Genomic DNA, 14,517 nt, shown 5'->3' on the forward strand with positions numbered 1-14,517 from the left:
AAGTCCCCACCCCTTATTCCAGCAGCCCCACCATGATTACCTAGAAGGAGGCAGCCCACGTGAAGGAGGGCGGAAGGGCGGGGTGGAGGAATCTGGAATCCTGGCCAGGCTGGTAGCCGGGATGCCTGGGGTTCTTCAGGGAAAACCAGCCCGACAGCAAGTCAGAGTGGCAGGAGCTGTCCTCGGTGTCGCATCTCTGCACCGCAGGCTGCCATGGAGATCCCCAGGACCTTCCTGCTCGGCCTCCTCGGAATCGGGCTCTACCTGACAGGTACCCACCTGCGCTGAGTCCAGTTGGAAGAAGGGTCTGAGCCAGGACTCCCCCTGGGTCTGAGAGAGGAGGCTGGGTCTGGACCCCTGGGTCTGAGGAGGAGGGAGGAGGGCTGGGCCTGAACCCCTGGGTCTGAGGGAGGAGGGCTGGGACCTGGACCCCTGGGGCTGAGGGAGGGGTCTGGGACTTGGACCTCTGGGTCTGAGGGAGGAGGACTGACCCAGGAGACCTGGGTCTGAGAGAGAAGGTCTGGGCCTGGACCCCTGGGTCTGAGGGAGGAGGGCTGGGACCTGAACCCCTGGGTCTGAGGGAGGAGGGCTGGGATTTGGACCTCTGGGACTGGGAGAGGAGGGCTAGAGGCTTGTTCTCACGAATCTCAGGATGGTGGAGACCATGTGTGCACCCCTTCTCAACCCTCTGCACCCTCACATTGTCATCTCCTCTGACATGGGTCTTCCTTCTTCTCCCTGCCACCCTCCCATTGAGGGAATTTCTGTGGAGCAATCAGGGCTCTCCCTGGAGCTGGCAAGGACCTTAGCTCTTTTTTGGACCCTCTTCTCCTATAGGGATGTACTCACTTGAGCAGGGATGGGTCATGAGGGGAGAATTAGATATTGAGCAAACCTCGCGTGAGTCTTAATTTGTGTGCATTTGCTCACCATGGGACACAGTTTGGTTCTGGATGTGTCCCTGTTGTTAGCACCTGCTTGTGCTTCTCTGTACCAGATTTCAACATCTGAGTAGCAGTGTGTGTGTGTGTGTGTGTGTGTGTGTGTGTGTGTGTGTGCAGGTGATTGCACTGTGTGGCTGGCAAAATGGCTCAGTAGGTAAAGGTGCTTTCCACCAAGTCTGACAATTGAGTTTGGTCCCTCGAACCCAGGGTGTAAAAAGAGAATTGACTCTTAAAACTCATCCTCTGCCCTCCACACATGCACAGGGTGGGGTAACTCATGCTCCCCTCCACAACACTGTAAACAAAATACAAAAGAAAAATTTTGAGACAGATTCTCACTGTCTCATTGTAGACCAGGCTGACCTCAAACTTATAGAAATCCACCTATCTCTGCCTCCTTAGTGCTGGGATTAAAGACATGTGCCACCATGCTCAGCAATAATTTTAAAATTTCAAATGTTTTACATGGTGTAGCAGGGCTGTAATCCCAGTGTTTGGCCAGCCTCAATGGAATTGTGAGTTCTGGGCCAGCCTACATGAGATTGTCTCAAAACAAGAACAACAACAAAAATTCTTTGAGGGCCAGTTCTTCTCCTTCACTTTCTCTGAAAAAAAAAAGAAAGAAAAAAGATGGGTATGTAATTTTGCACCCACATGTCCACTGTCCCTATGCTATTTCCGTGGCTGACATATCCATATCTGTGTGTATTTGGATATTAGGATGTGTTACTCTCTGCATATTTATTTGCATGTTTCTAAATATCCTGTGTCTATATATGATTTGAAACCACTTTGATGGGTCATTTCTTTTCCGTACTCTTTTTGTCGCGTGTATGTGTATAGTATGTGCGTGCACATGTGTGGAGGCCTGAGGTTGGCACCCGGCATCTTCCTCCATCACTCTCTGCCAAGTCATGAGCCCAGACCCCCCACTGATCTAGTCCAGCTGGCTCGCTCACTCTGGGGATCAGAACCCCCCGATGATCGAGTCCAGCTGGCTCATTCGTTCTGGGGACCGCCTCTCTGCTCCCTCACACCAGGCTGCCACACCTGGGGTCTAACCCTGGCGCTCACACTTGAGGACAAGCTTTACACCCCCACCTGACACAAGTCAGATTCCCAGCCAATGGTGTCCTTCCTTCCTTCCTTCCTTCCTTCCTTCCTTCCTTCCTTCTTCCTTCCTTCCCTTCTTTCTGTTTGTTTCTCTGTGTACCCCTGGCTGTCCTGGAACCCACTCTATAGACCAGGCTGGTCTCAGACTCAGAGATTCACCTGCTTCAGCTTCCTGAATGCTGGGATTAAAGGCCTGTGCCTCCACCGCCTGGCAGATTGTGTCATTTCTAACTACATAATTGTGCTCTTTTTTTGTGCATGTGATTTTACTCTCCCATGATGTTCAGCCTTCTTTTAAAATAAATGTCAGCTTTGTGGGAAGGGGGCAGAAGACAACTTGCAGGAGTTGCACTGGATGCTCTCCTTCCGTCATGTGGGTCCTGGGGATGGAACTCAGATGGTCAGGTTTGGCGGCAAGCACTTTCACCAGCCGAGCCTTCTCAACGGCCCCTCTCTCAGCTCCTGGGTCCCCTGGTCCTCTATCATTATGACACATGCAAAATATGCAGACATCAGAGCCTGTGAGTGAGTGGCTCCCCCTCTAAGTGGCTTTGTTGGGTCTAAGGGTGTCGTATCTATCCTTGTGGAATCTTGGGGAACATGGGCTGCAACCAGGCTGTTCTGCACGCATTATTAAATAGGAGGCTTGCACAGACCCGTGTCAGCACTTAGGCCAGAGTTCACTTGTGTTGCTAGCTCTGTCTATGTGAGACTGCACTCTTTCTACCTGCACGATTTGAGGGCGTCTGTTGGGAGATGAGCAGAGCAGGAGGAAATCGCCTCAGCCCCTTATGCAAATGACTGAGGTCTTTAAGGACCATGGTGGTACTTGGTGATGACACTACTTTCTCATGGTGACATGAGACACAGCAGCTGGTGTGTATCTGGAGCCCTCAGTCCTGTGACAGATTCCCCCCGCCCCATCTGCTAACACTCCCCATCCCTCTCCTAGGCTCCCAGGCCCTACAGTGCTACAGCTTCGAGCACACCTACTTCGGACCCTTTGACCTCAGTGCCATGACATTCCCCAGTGTCTCCTGTCCTCAGGGGTGCTCTGAGGCGATGCTGTTGCTGGATACTGGTGAGGACCTGAGGGCAGCAAAAGAGGGGCAAGAGAAGGAAGGGAGAAGAGAGAGGAAGAGACAAGGGAGGAGAAGGGATGGAGGGCGAGAAAGTGATGGCTGGGCATGGTGGTCCATGCCTGGGATCATGGCACTCAGGAGGTAGATGCAGGAGCACTGTGTTTTTGTGGCCAGCCTGGGCTACATGGCAAGACCTAGTCAGAGGGAAAGAGAGAAACTGGCATGCACTTGCAATCCTTGGAAGGCAGGAGGATCACAAGTTCAAGGTCATTCTTGGCTAAGTAGCAAACCTTAGGCCAGGGGCTATCTGAAACCCCCCTGTCTCACAAAAACAAAGAAACCAAACAGGACTGGTAAGACAACTCGGTGGCTAAGAGCATTGGCTGTTCCTCTAGGTGATTTAGGTTTGGTTCCTAGCACTTAGATGTGGCTCACACCCACTGTGACCCTAGTTCCAGATGATCTAACGCCCTCTTCTGGCCTCTGTGAACACTGCATTGTGCTACATATAAACTAAAATTAATTAAAAAATCTTTGAAAACAACAGAGAGACTGAGAGAGCTGAGGGAAGAAGGAGGGGAGGGGAGAAGAGAGAGGGGGAAGAAAGGGAGAGGGTAAATGAGGAACATGAAATGAAGAAGGACAGAGATGATGGAAACATGAAATGGACACTGGGCAGAAAGAAAAGTAAAAGTAAAACAAAACAAGATAGCAGAAAGCAGAATGGAAGGAGGGAGGAGGCAAAACTAAGAGAAGGAGACAAGCAGAAGGGAGAATTCGCTCCAGGCCTGATGCTCTGCTCGCCCCAGGGTACCGCTCCCTGGTGACAATCGTCCGGAAGGGATGCTGGACCGGCCCCACCACTGGCCCCATGCAGTCCAACCAGGAGGCGCTGCCGCCCGACTACGCGGTGGTCCGTGGCTGCGCAACGGACTTCTGCAATACCCAACTCAAGAACCACGACACCCTCCCCAACCTGAGTCAAGGTGTGCGGAGGGGCGGGGGGTTGGAGGGGGCGAAGGCGAGACTAGGGAGACAGGGCGGGGCTGGAGGAACTGGGTGGGACTGGAGATGTGTGGGTGGGGTGGGAGAGATGGGGACAGGACTGGAGAGGTCGGAGGTGGGGCGGGAGAGAGGTCGGGGCGGGGCTAGAGAGGTGGGGCTGGGGCTGAAGAGGTGGGGGCGGACTGGAGTGGCGAGACCTCCGTTGAGTGCTGCTAAGTTTGTGGGATGCCAGGTTCCACTTTGGCAAGAGCAGATGCAGCAAGCAGCCAGCACTGCAGCCCGGAGCGACCTATCTAACTACAGGTCTAACATATCTACTGTTTTCTACAAGCACCTGACCCACCGACGCTCAGTGGCACCGAGTGCTATGCCTGCTTGGGGACCCGCCCCGAAGACTGTTCCCCTGAGAGGTCCCGACGGGTCCAGTGCCACCAGGACCAGAGCGTCTGTTTTCAGGGCAATGGCCGGATGAACATTGGTGAGGGGCTGGAACGGTGGGATGCCCTAGGCTAGAGATGTGGGGGCACTGAGGACCTGAAGGCAGAGACACCAGAGAGGCATAGTTCTCTGTGGCCTTGGTCTGAGGGAGGAGGTATGGCTCTTGTCTGAAGGAGGCAGGGCTCTGGTCTAAGGAAAAAGTCTATAGACTGAGGTAGGAGGTCTGTTGTGCTATGAAGGAGATATGGCTCTGGTCTGAGGGAGGAGGCTTGTCTACACTCTGAGAGATATGGCTCTGATCTACAGAAAGACCTAACAGGATGCAGGCCTGCCCCTGCCTGCTAAGGCAGAGCTCACGGGAGACCCTCCGGTGGCCTGACCCCTCCTCCCTGTCCATCCAGGCAACTTCTCAGTTCCCGTGTACATCCGAACCTGCCACCGGCCTTCCTGCACCACCATGGGCACCACCAGCCCCTGGACATCCATCGACCTGCAGGGTTACTGCTGCGAGGGCCACCTCTGCAACAGGGACTCGGTGACACAGACCATCCCCGGCGTCGCGTCCCCAGCCCCTCCCCAGGCTCCCAGAATCCTGATCTTGCTGTTTGTTGCTCCACTACTGGCCATCGCTCTGGGGGGGTCCCTTAGGCTCCCCGCATAGAAAGCGCCTTCAGAATAGCTTTGCTTCTCACCACTCCAGCCCCTAGTGTGGGTTCCCTTAAAAATGACATCAAAAAAAAGAACCTCACTCCTCCCCCTCTCAAGTCACAGACTTTTCTCCCCCATCCATCCTTCCTTACTGACACTGCCCCCACCTCCTGAAGTCCCATTTATCTGGGAGCTAATCAGAGCATTGAGTGAGGCCCCTCAAAACCTAACCTGGCTTCAACGCATGGTTCTTTTGTGACACCTCACAGCCAAACCATGCCACTCACCTTAAAAACACATTTCTCACAAGGGTGGTGGTAATCCCAGCACCCAAGAGACTGAGGCAGGAGGATCACTGCTTTAAGGCCAAGCTGGACTACACTACAAGTTTAGGTCCAGCCTTGATCTACACTGTGAGACCCTGGCAGGCAGTGGTGGGCACACATCTTTAATCCCAGCACTCGGAGGCAGATGCAGGCGGATCTTTGAGTTTGAGGTCAACCTTATCTACACAGTGAGTTCCAGGACAGCCAAGACTACGTAGTGAGACCCTGTTTCAAAAGAAAGAAAGAGAAAAGGGGGAAGGGAGGGAGGGAGAGAGACACAAACCCTACTTTCCATTATCTCTGACACAGAACTGACACCCTTACTACAACCCAGCACTCCCACTCTCGCTCGGGTCCACCACCCCAACAGAAACTGCTCCCCATGGCCACAAACCGCAAACAACACAAATAAATACCAACAGCCAAATGAGGAGGCCATGACCTCTCACTGAAAGGAACGCTGGCTGCCCAGCAATGGAAATGACGGTGGACAGTTACCTGCAGTGGCCTTGGAAGAATCTCACAAAGATCATGTTGAGCAAAACAGGAAAGACACACAAAAGAACAGGTCGTGTGACTCCATTCAAAACAAAGTATGGATGTTGGTTAAGAAAATAACAGTGTTCGCAATCAGAAGCCAGAAGAGTGGTTATCTTTGGGGACAAGTGAGCACAGAAGAGGAACATGAGGTGTCTGGAGGTCTAGACATTGAGGTACAGGCTCTGAGGACTCACTGGTTCTGCTTTGCTCTTTTCACTGAACCTCCTGTTTTGGGAAAAGGGCTCATGTAGCCCAGGCTGGTCCCAAACTCATTGTGTAGCTTAGGATGACCCTGAATTCCTGATCCTCCCACCTGGACCTTCCAGATGCCAGGATGACAGAGTCACGCCATCACACCTGTCTTTTCTCCTCTCCCCACATGTATATTATTTGCAATAAAAGGTTTTTTAAAATGAACAAATTTTATTTATGGGAAAGGGTCAGAGGGGGATGCAGAGGGAACAACTAAGCCCGCCCCTTTCTTCAAATTGTCTATTTAGGGAGAAGTACCTGAGCAGAGGGGAGAGTTCAAGTCCTGCCTTCTCACGCCAGCTGTTGCATTTTAAGCGATGCATTAAATGGCAGGGTTGAGTCAGATGAGGAGCCAGGAACCCATAGCCCCAGTCGCTGGGGATCTTGAATTCAAGGCCAGCATGAGTAATTTAGTGGGACCCCGTCTCAAATTTTAAAGATTAACTGGGCAGTGGTGGCGCACGCCTTTAACCCCAGCACTTGGGAAGCAGAAGCAGGAGGATCTCTGTGAGTTCCAGGCCAGCCTGGTCTACAGAGTGAGTTTCAGGCCATCCAGGGCAATACAGAGAAGAGTGACTTCGGGAGAAAAGGATTTATTTCATCTTGCAGCCATCTCATCAGCCAGGGAACCATCCATCATAGTGGAGAAGCCACAGTGACAGGATGGGGAGGTGGCCGGTCACTTAGTGTCCATAGTCAGGAACCAGAGCAGTGGATTCTGGTGCTCGGCTCACTTCCTCCCTTCTGCTCTGTGTGGACTGTGTCACCTGCAGTTAGAGTAGGCCTTCTCAGCTGGGGGGGTGGTGCACACCTTTAATTCCAGCACTTGGGAGGCAGGGGCAGGTGGATCTACAAAGCAAGTTCCAGAACAGCCAGGACTGTCCCATAGAGAAACCCCGACTTGAAAAACAACAACATAATAGTAGGCCTTCTCATCTCTATTAACTCAACATGGAACCTCCCTCACAGATGTTCCCGGAAGCTTGTCTCCTAGGTGACACTAGTTCCTGTCAGGTTGACAGCCACAGCATCGGAGGTAACTGTGGTGAGGAAGCAGCCGCAGCCAGATCCTAAGGGACAAATCGGAGTTTGCCAGGAGGGTGCAGTGGGAAGCAGTCCAGGCAAAGGAATCGGTCTATGATGAGGACTCACGAAGCACTCACTGGGTGGCAAGAACACAGGGCAGAGGCGGGAATAAGAAACCAAGGGGCAGGAAGAGGCATCTGGCAGTCATTTGGAACCTGTTCTTCTGGGGTGGTGCATCCCTGGCCCCAGCAATTAGTCAGAGTCAGCCTGCCCTCCTGATCGGGAAAGATGCCGTCACAAACCTGGAGGCTCATGGTTGATGAAACTGGGGTGTGAGTCAGATATGGGAAAGGGGCACAACCCTTATCCCAGCTCTCCGGAGGTGAAAGAAGGGGATAAAGAATTCACAGTCTACCCTGAGCTACATCCTCTGATACACAATGTCTAGCCTGAGCTACATCCTCTGATACACAGTGTCTACCCTGAGCTACATCCTCTGATCCACAATGTCTAACCTGAGCTGCATCCTCTGATACACAGTGTCTACCCTGAGCTACATCCTCTGATACACAGTGTCTAGCCTAAGCTTCATAAGACCCTGTCTCAAAAATAAACAAGCAAGAAATAAGCAAAGGGAGTATGATCCAGTAAGGGAAGTTCAGAAAGGAGCCTGAGAGGACAGGAGCGTGGATGGTCATGGACGTCTGAGAAGAAGCCTATGTGACAAAGCAGTAAGAGAGGCTTTAGGGCCACTTGCACAGCGTTGGGACAGGGCCAGAAAGTGAGTAAAGGTGTTTGCACAAAAGTCTGTCAAGCTGAGTTTGATCCCTGGATCCCACGTGGTGGAAGGAGAGAACAGACTCCCCAAAGTTGTCCTCTGATCCCCACATTCATGCCATGTCACAAACACACATGCACACACCTACACAACAAAAATAGATAAAATGTAGAAGATGGATTTAGAGAGTTGGGATGTATTAGTATATGGAGGTGAGAAAGATTAGCAAGGAAAAAATGGCTTGGCTCTGAATGGCCTAGAAATATCGTACACCAACAGCGAGCCTTCTCAGTTTCCTCCTACAACCATTTGGGAGCCATGGAAGGATCTAGAGGCAGAGAGCTGCATGGTGAAAGCCAAGATATAAGACCAGACCAGAGGCAGGGGCAGAGGAAGGAGGCCAGCAAAGGTGACTCTCTTCCAAGTCTCCAAGGTCAAGGGTTGCTTAATGTTGAAGGCCAGAGGGAGAAGAAAAGACGGGGATGGGGGCAGTATGTGAGGGCTACAGGAGTCAGCCACCCTTTGCTTGAACACAGCAATCCCTGTGGAGGTGGGGAGGATGGGCATGATGCTAACGGGCCTGCATGGGGTCCTGCAGAAAGGCTGCACCCTCTCGAAGTGGAGAGACCAAGGGATCCACTACCTGTTCTTATTCCAAAGTGGACCTTTGTGTCTTTTTAAAAAATGGTGATGGTGCGCACTTTTCATCCCAGCACTTAGGAGGCAAAGGCAGGTGGATCTCTGTGAGTTCCAGGACAGCCTGGTCTACAGAATGAGTTCCAGTACAGCCAGGACAACATAGAGAAACCCTGCCTTGAAAAGAAAATGTGTATTGTACATTTAAGTAAAAAATAATTACATCATTTCCTGCCCTCCTTCTAGTCCCACCTTCACTGTTGTGCACACATATAGATGAACAAATGTATAATTACAACCTGCCGGACTCCTTCAGTACTGCTGTGCACATGTTTCCAGGGCTGACTGCTTGGTGTTGAGTAACCAGTCAGGGGATCGTCCCTGGGAAGGCTAAGTCTCCCTCCTGAGCAGATATAGCTCCAGGGGCTCTTCATCTGGGGGTGGGGACCACATTAGGAGCTCAATTGCTGTTGGAAGTGTTTAGGTCTAATTTAGACAGCCATGCCATTGAGCTTTGTACCCCCTTTGAGACGAGGTCTCATGTAGCCCAGGCTGACCTCAAATTCAACGTCAAGTTTGAGTCTAAGGATATGTATGGATCAAGACCCCCCCAAAAGGACACCATGAACACCCCCAAAAATTACTTCACCCAATAAAAATCAGGAAGCAGTTTGGAGAGAACTACACCAAAATTCCCTAAATGATTGTTTCAAATGCCACGTTTTCCCTGTGGAGGTTGGTTAAAGAGTCTATGTGTACTGAAGATTGTGGGGTCAAGGAAAAGCTTAAGGAAGCCATTAGGATACTGGAGAATGTCCAAGATAGAGAATCATGCAAAGGAGGTCCAGAGGGGAGCTGAAGGAGGCCCGTATCTCAGATAGTAGCGATTCCGAGTCATCTCTCGGGACTGGGCCTCTCTTGCCTCGCTCCAGGAGAAAGAATCCTTTTACAAAGCAACTGCCCCTCTGCCTAGTGAGAGGGAAGTAGAAGAGTTGAGGAGACAATTAGTAGAACTTAAGTCCAGAAATATCCAGGCGTTCCCTGTTAGGAAACTACGGATCCTCAAGGGATAGGCAGAGGCTACATCAATAGTTTCAATTAAGTAAGACAGCTTAAAGAGGCCGTAACTGCTTATGGGTCACGTGCTCCCTTTACCGCTGCCTTGGTGGAACCCTACATGGATCAAAATCTGACTCCTAGTGATTGAATGCAGCTTTTTAGAGTGAAGTGGGGGTCAGGAGAATGAAAGCCCCATTTGGAATCCTGATCATCAGCCATGGCCAACAGGTACAATGGGCCCCAGTCAGGAGTCCACTGGTGCTGATACCGGTGGGCCTGGATAGCCCCACGTGGTCATACTTCCCTTCCACTGACTGGGCTGTGGGACAGCCAGCCATTTCCATTCATTGGGAATGCAATAATGTTACCAGTATGTGGAACCTATCTGGCAGTCTGTGTTTTCAGAAAGCAAGTAGTTTATCTCCGCTGAATTTTCTCTCCCCTTGTGTTATTATTAGCAATGCCTCTGTGCCCTTAAATTCCACCAATGTTTCTGCTATTGGTCTTTGTAATGTCTGGATGCCATTGTATTATCCTCACAAGGCCACCTCTTGTGTGACTCCAACCACTAAATGTTGGCCCAAACCTACGGTTTATAAATTTGTAGTCCCCTCACTATGGTCAGAGCACATTACCAATACTCCTTATACTTTGAATAATTCATTATGGTGGTGTGGACCGTGACCACCTTACAAGAATGCTAGCAAGGATTCTTAGGAGTTTCATTTCTGAATTCCAGCCCAATATGGTATAGTGCCTACCTTCATGGAATGGTACCTCTGTGGACCTCATGCCTGTCTAAATTTTGGGCCCTTGTCTGTGCAGGATTCTACCTTGTTTAATGGCACAGTAAAATGGAATGCCACAAATATCTTTGAAGATACCTTACAGTTAAACCAGAGCCAAAATAAGACTTGTCATGCAGCTGTCTGTATGTCAGGGCCATTTTTTCTTCTAAGAATACCTTGTATGATTCTGCCCTTAACTGCTCTCAAGTTTCATGTCATTTAAGCAGCTGTTGAGTGAATGCGATGATTGCCACTGTGGTCCGGGTTCCAGGCTTGGTACCTATCCCAGTGAATCAGCTGGTGCTGAGACTTCAGGGTCAGCGAGGCTGTAGTGGCTGCTATTGTCACCGCTGCGGCCTCTGCCATGGTAGCCAGAATTGCTATCAGCCAGACTGCTGCTGTGGTCCGGGTTCCAGGCTTGTACCTATCCCAGTGAATCAGCTGGTGCTGAGCCACCCCTGCCGAGACTTCAGGATCACCACTGTAGTCTCTGCTGCAGCAGCCGGAATTGCCATCAGCCAGACGGCTGCTGGGCTAGCACTGTTGATCCCTAGCCGGACAAGTTGCCACTGCCTCAGAGACCCAAAATTCCCTTAATGAGCATGTTCGCCAGGGCATTTTCCAACTTAACCTACAGACCACCCCTTTACAAGGGCAGCTAGGTTTCTTATGGGATTTACATTTTGTTAGTTGCTCCCTTCCTTCCATCAATATCTGTGCCACACCCAGGCCAGTCAAGAACCTTAGGGCTACTGTCAGCAGGGTGAATTCCTCCCACTTCCACAGATTCTTTAACTCAGGGCTTTCTTTATGGTCTAGGCTTGCTGAAAAGCTGATCTGAGACTGTTGCCCTAGGAACTCTTGTTAGCTGGAGGGTTTCTATTGCTCTGCCTCTATAACAGGTGTCAGCTGCTGCAGCAGCAGCAGCAGTGGCGGCAACAGCAGCGATGTAGTTACGCGACTAATGCTTGCCCCAGTAAGTGGGCTTACTCTGAGTGTAGTGTGAGTCCACATGCTATGAGAAGGCCAGTGAGCCAGAGACGGGTGAGACAGGAGCCTGCCACATCCACCTAAGACAGAGACCTTGAGTGCTGAAACAAGTGTTCTTGATGATGGGTAAGATGTGAATTTGTGCTTCTGCTACCTAAGACAGGCCTGGTCTAATTATAGAGAAAAGAGGGAGGTGTTGGGGACTGCAGATCCTCAGACCCTGAATTTTCTATGGTCCCTTGCCTGCCAGAGTAAACAACTTGTTTTCCTATGCTTTCAGCTACTCTGAGCATGAGACCCTCATGAGTTCCCGATAATAAGGAAGTAGTTTCTGTGGGCTTGCAACTGAAAAAAATCCCCAGAGCTAGGGCATGTCCATTACTCAAGAAGAACGCTATATAAGCTGCCCTGGAACACAATATAATTGGCATTCTTGTGTCAAGAGTGACGCATGTGTCTTTGTATGTTTTTTAATCCCCAGACCCTTGCCCAATTGCGGTTCCAGGTGGTACAGGTACCAAAGGTGGCAAGTGCCTTTACCTGCAGAAATATGTCACCCACTCTAGGACACATATCTTTAAAATGAATTAATTGAGGGCCAGAGTGATAGTTCAATTGGTAAAGTATTTTCTTTGCAAGCACAAGGACCTGAAGTACTTATGCAAGAAGAGGAGAAAGAGGAAAAGAAGAGGAAGAAAAAGAGAGGAGAAGAAAGAGGAGGAGAAGGTCCTGGGGGCTCAATGGCTAGACAGACTAGCTTACTTGGTAAGTACATGGGCAGTATAAGTCTCAAAAAGTAAAAGTTAGGTTAGTGAGATGACTCTGATGTGGGATTTCCCTCTGTATTCTGTGAATACCATTGGTTAATAAAGAAACTGTCTTGGGCCTGCGCAGGGAATAGAGGTATGTGGGGAAAACTAAACTGAATGCTGGGAGAAAAAGGAGGAGTTAGAGAGAAGCCATGTAGCCCCGCTAAAGAGAGATACTGGAAACTTTACCCAGTAAGCCACAGCCACATGACAATACACAGATTACTAGAAATGGGTTAAATTAATATAATTTAATTATAATTATATTATAATTAAATTAATATAAGTGTTATCCAATAAGAAGATAGAGCTAATGAGACGAGCAGTGTTTTAATTAATACAGTTTCTGTGTGATTGTTTTGGGTCTGAAATGTCAGGTGGCTGGGAAACAAACAAGTGGCCTCTTTATAACATGACTCTGTGGGTAAAAGTGACTGCCAACAAGCCTTAGGACCTACAAGAGAGAACCAACCACTACAAGGAGTCCTCTAACCTCTACATGTAAACACACACACACACACACACACACAAAAGAAAATTAAAATAGATGGCCCCTAAGGAATAACACATACATTTGATCTTTAGCCTCCACACACATGATTATAACATACCTGCACATAGGTTAACACATGTGCCCATCTACACAAAAAATGAATGGATGGATGGATGAGAGGATAAAAAGTGGGAACAGTGCTCATAGACTAAATGTTAACACTAACATATTATAAAAAAGAAACATGAGAACCCATGGGTCCCAATGTCCTGGAGCAGGCTGGCACCAAGCCTTCTGGATGCCAAGAAAGATCAGGGTAGATCAATACACATACATGCTCACACACACTCAGATTCTCTCACTCTCTCTCTCTCTCTCTCTCTCTCTCTGTCTCTGTCTCTGTCTCTCTCTCTCTCTCTCTCTCCCACACACACACACACACATTCACATGTGTGCATAGGACTGTTAATAGACAGTGGACCCTCTGGTGAACACAGGGGCCTGTGAAGTTCTCCCCTTCATTCATGCATCTGTCTTCCCTTCGTGACACAAGTGATTCAATGTTTGCATCTAACACAGAACCTGGTCCCTCCCGCAAGACATTCACACCCTCGCCTGTGTCACAGAAATGAAGCCCCAGAGTCAGCACCAAGGACAGAGCCACAACATCAGGACCACAGACAGCAACTCATCTAACAAGGGGTGGGGCAAACACGACGGAAATGGAGAAATGGTATCCCCACCCCCACCCCAAGCCCCATAGGATGATGTGGAGCAGACAAGAGCAGGAGAAAAGCTGGTCAGTATCTCAGAGAAAGAACATTCGTTTGACGACCATCTGTGGAGGGCTGAGGCATTGACTCAGTGGTTAGAGTGAAGATGGACCTCATCCCCAGCAGCACATAAAGCTGGGTGTGATGGTGCACATCTGAAATCCCAGTGTGGAGGCAAAGGATCAAAAGTTCAAGGTCATCCTTGGTTATGAAGTAAGTTCAAAGCCAGTCTGGGACACATAAGACCCTTTCACAGAAAAAAATATTTATTGAGCATCTTTCCAGTGTACCTGACATCATTCTGTACCACTTGGATAGCAAGACTTGCATTAACAATTAGACAAATAATGAAGGAAGTTCATTGGGAGCTGGAGAGATGACTCAGTGGTTAAGAGCACTGGCTGTTCTTCCAGAGGACCTGGGTTTGATTCCCAGCACCCACATGGCTGCTGACAACCATCCATAACTCCAGTTTCATGGGATCTGATGCCCTCTTCTGACCTCCAGGACATCAGGCACACTTGTGACACAGACATAAATGTAGACAAAACACCCATACACATTGAGTAAAACTAGATAATAAAAATGGAAGTGAGATCCTTTTATTGTAGCATTGACACCACGGCAATGACAAAGTGCTAGTCTGGGAAGACAGAATGATCAGAGTGGACGCTGTGTGAGCAACATGGCCTGTTTCCTTGTGACAGAATACTTGATAGAATGCGCCTTAGGAGGGAAAATCAATTGTGCCTCATGAGTTGTAATGGCACAGGCCGTAATGGGGTGGAAAGCATGGTGGGAGTGTGGGGGGGCTGCC

The 14,517-nt window shown here is 49.8% G+C and overlaps 1 protein-coding gene across 1 annotated transcript; it reads left to right on the forward strand.

Moving 5' to 3' along the window:
* Positions 1–213: 213 nt before the first annotated feature.
* On the forward strand, positions 214–5,243 carry Lypd5 (LY6/PLAUR domain containing 5). The gene is made up of 5 exons (XM_005361102.2): positions 214–271; positions 3,010–3,138; positions 3,949–4,125; positions 4,476–4,622; positions 4,984–5,243. The coding sequence occupies exons 1-5, from the start codon at positions 214–216 to the stop codon at positions 5,241–5,243; spliced, it is 771 nt and encodes a 256-aa protein (XP_005361159.1).
* The last annotated feature ends 9,274 nt before the right edge of the window (positions 5,244–14,517 follow it).

This window comes from Microtus ochrogaster, linkage group LG4, assembly GCF_000317375.1.
Source record: "Microtus ochrogaster isolate Prairie Vole_2 linkage group LG4, MicOch1.0, whole genome shotgun sequence".
Lineage (NCBI taxonomy): Eukaryota > Metazoa > Chordata > Mammalia > Rodentia > Cricetidae > Microtus > Microtus ochrogaster.

Bases quoted from the DNA above. Each gene is read 5' to 3' on its own strand.
- Lypd5 (XM_005361102.2), top strand. From the start codon at position 214: ATGGAGATCCCCAGGACCTTCCTGCTCGGCCTCCTCGGAATCGGGCTC. The intron at 4,126-4,475 runs GTGTGCGGAGGG...GTTTTCTACAAG, and splicing joins CCTCCCCAACCTGAGTCAAG to CACCTGACCCACCGACGCTC. The intron at 4,623-4,983 runs GTGAGGGGCTGG...CTGTCCATCCAG, and splicing joins CAATGGCCGGATGAACATTG to GCAACTTCTCAGTTCCCGTG.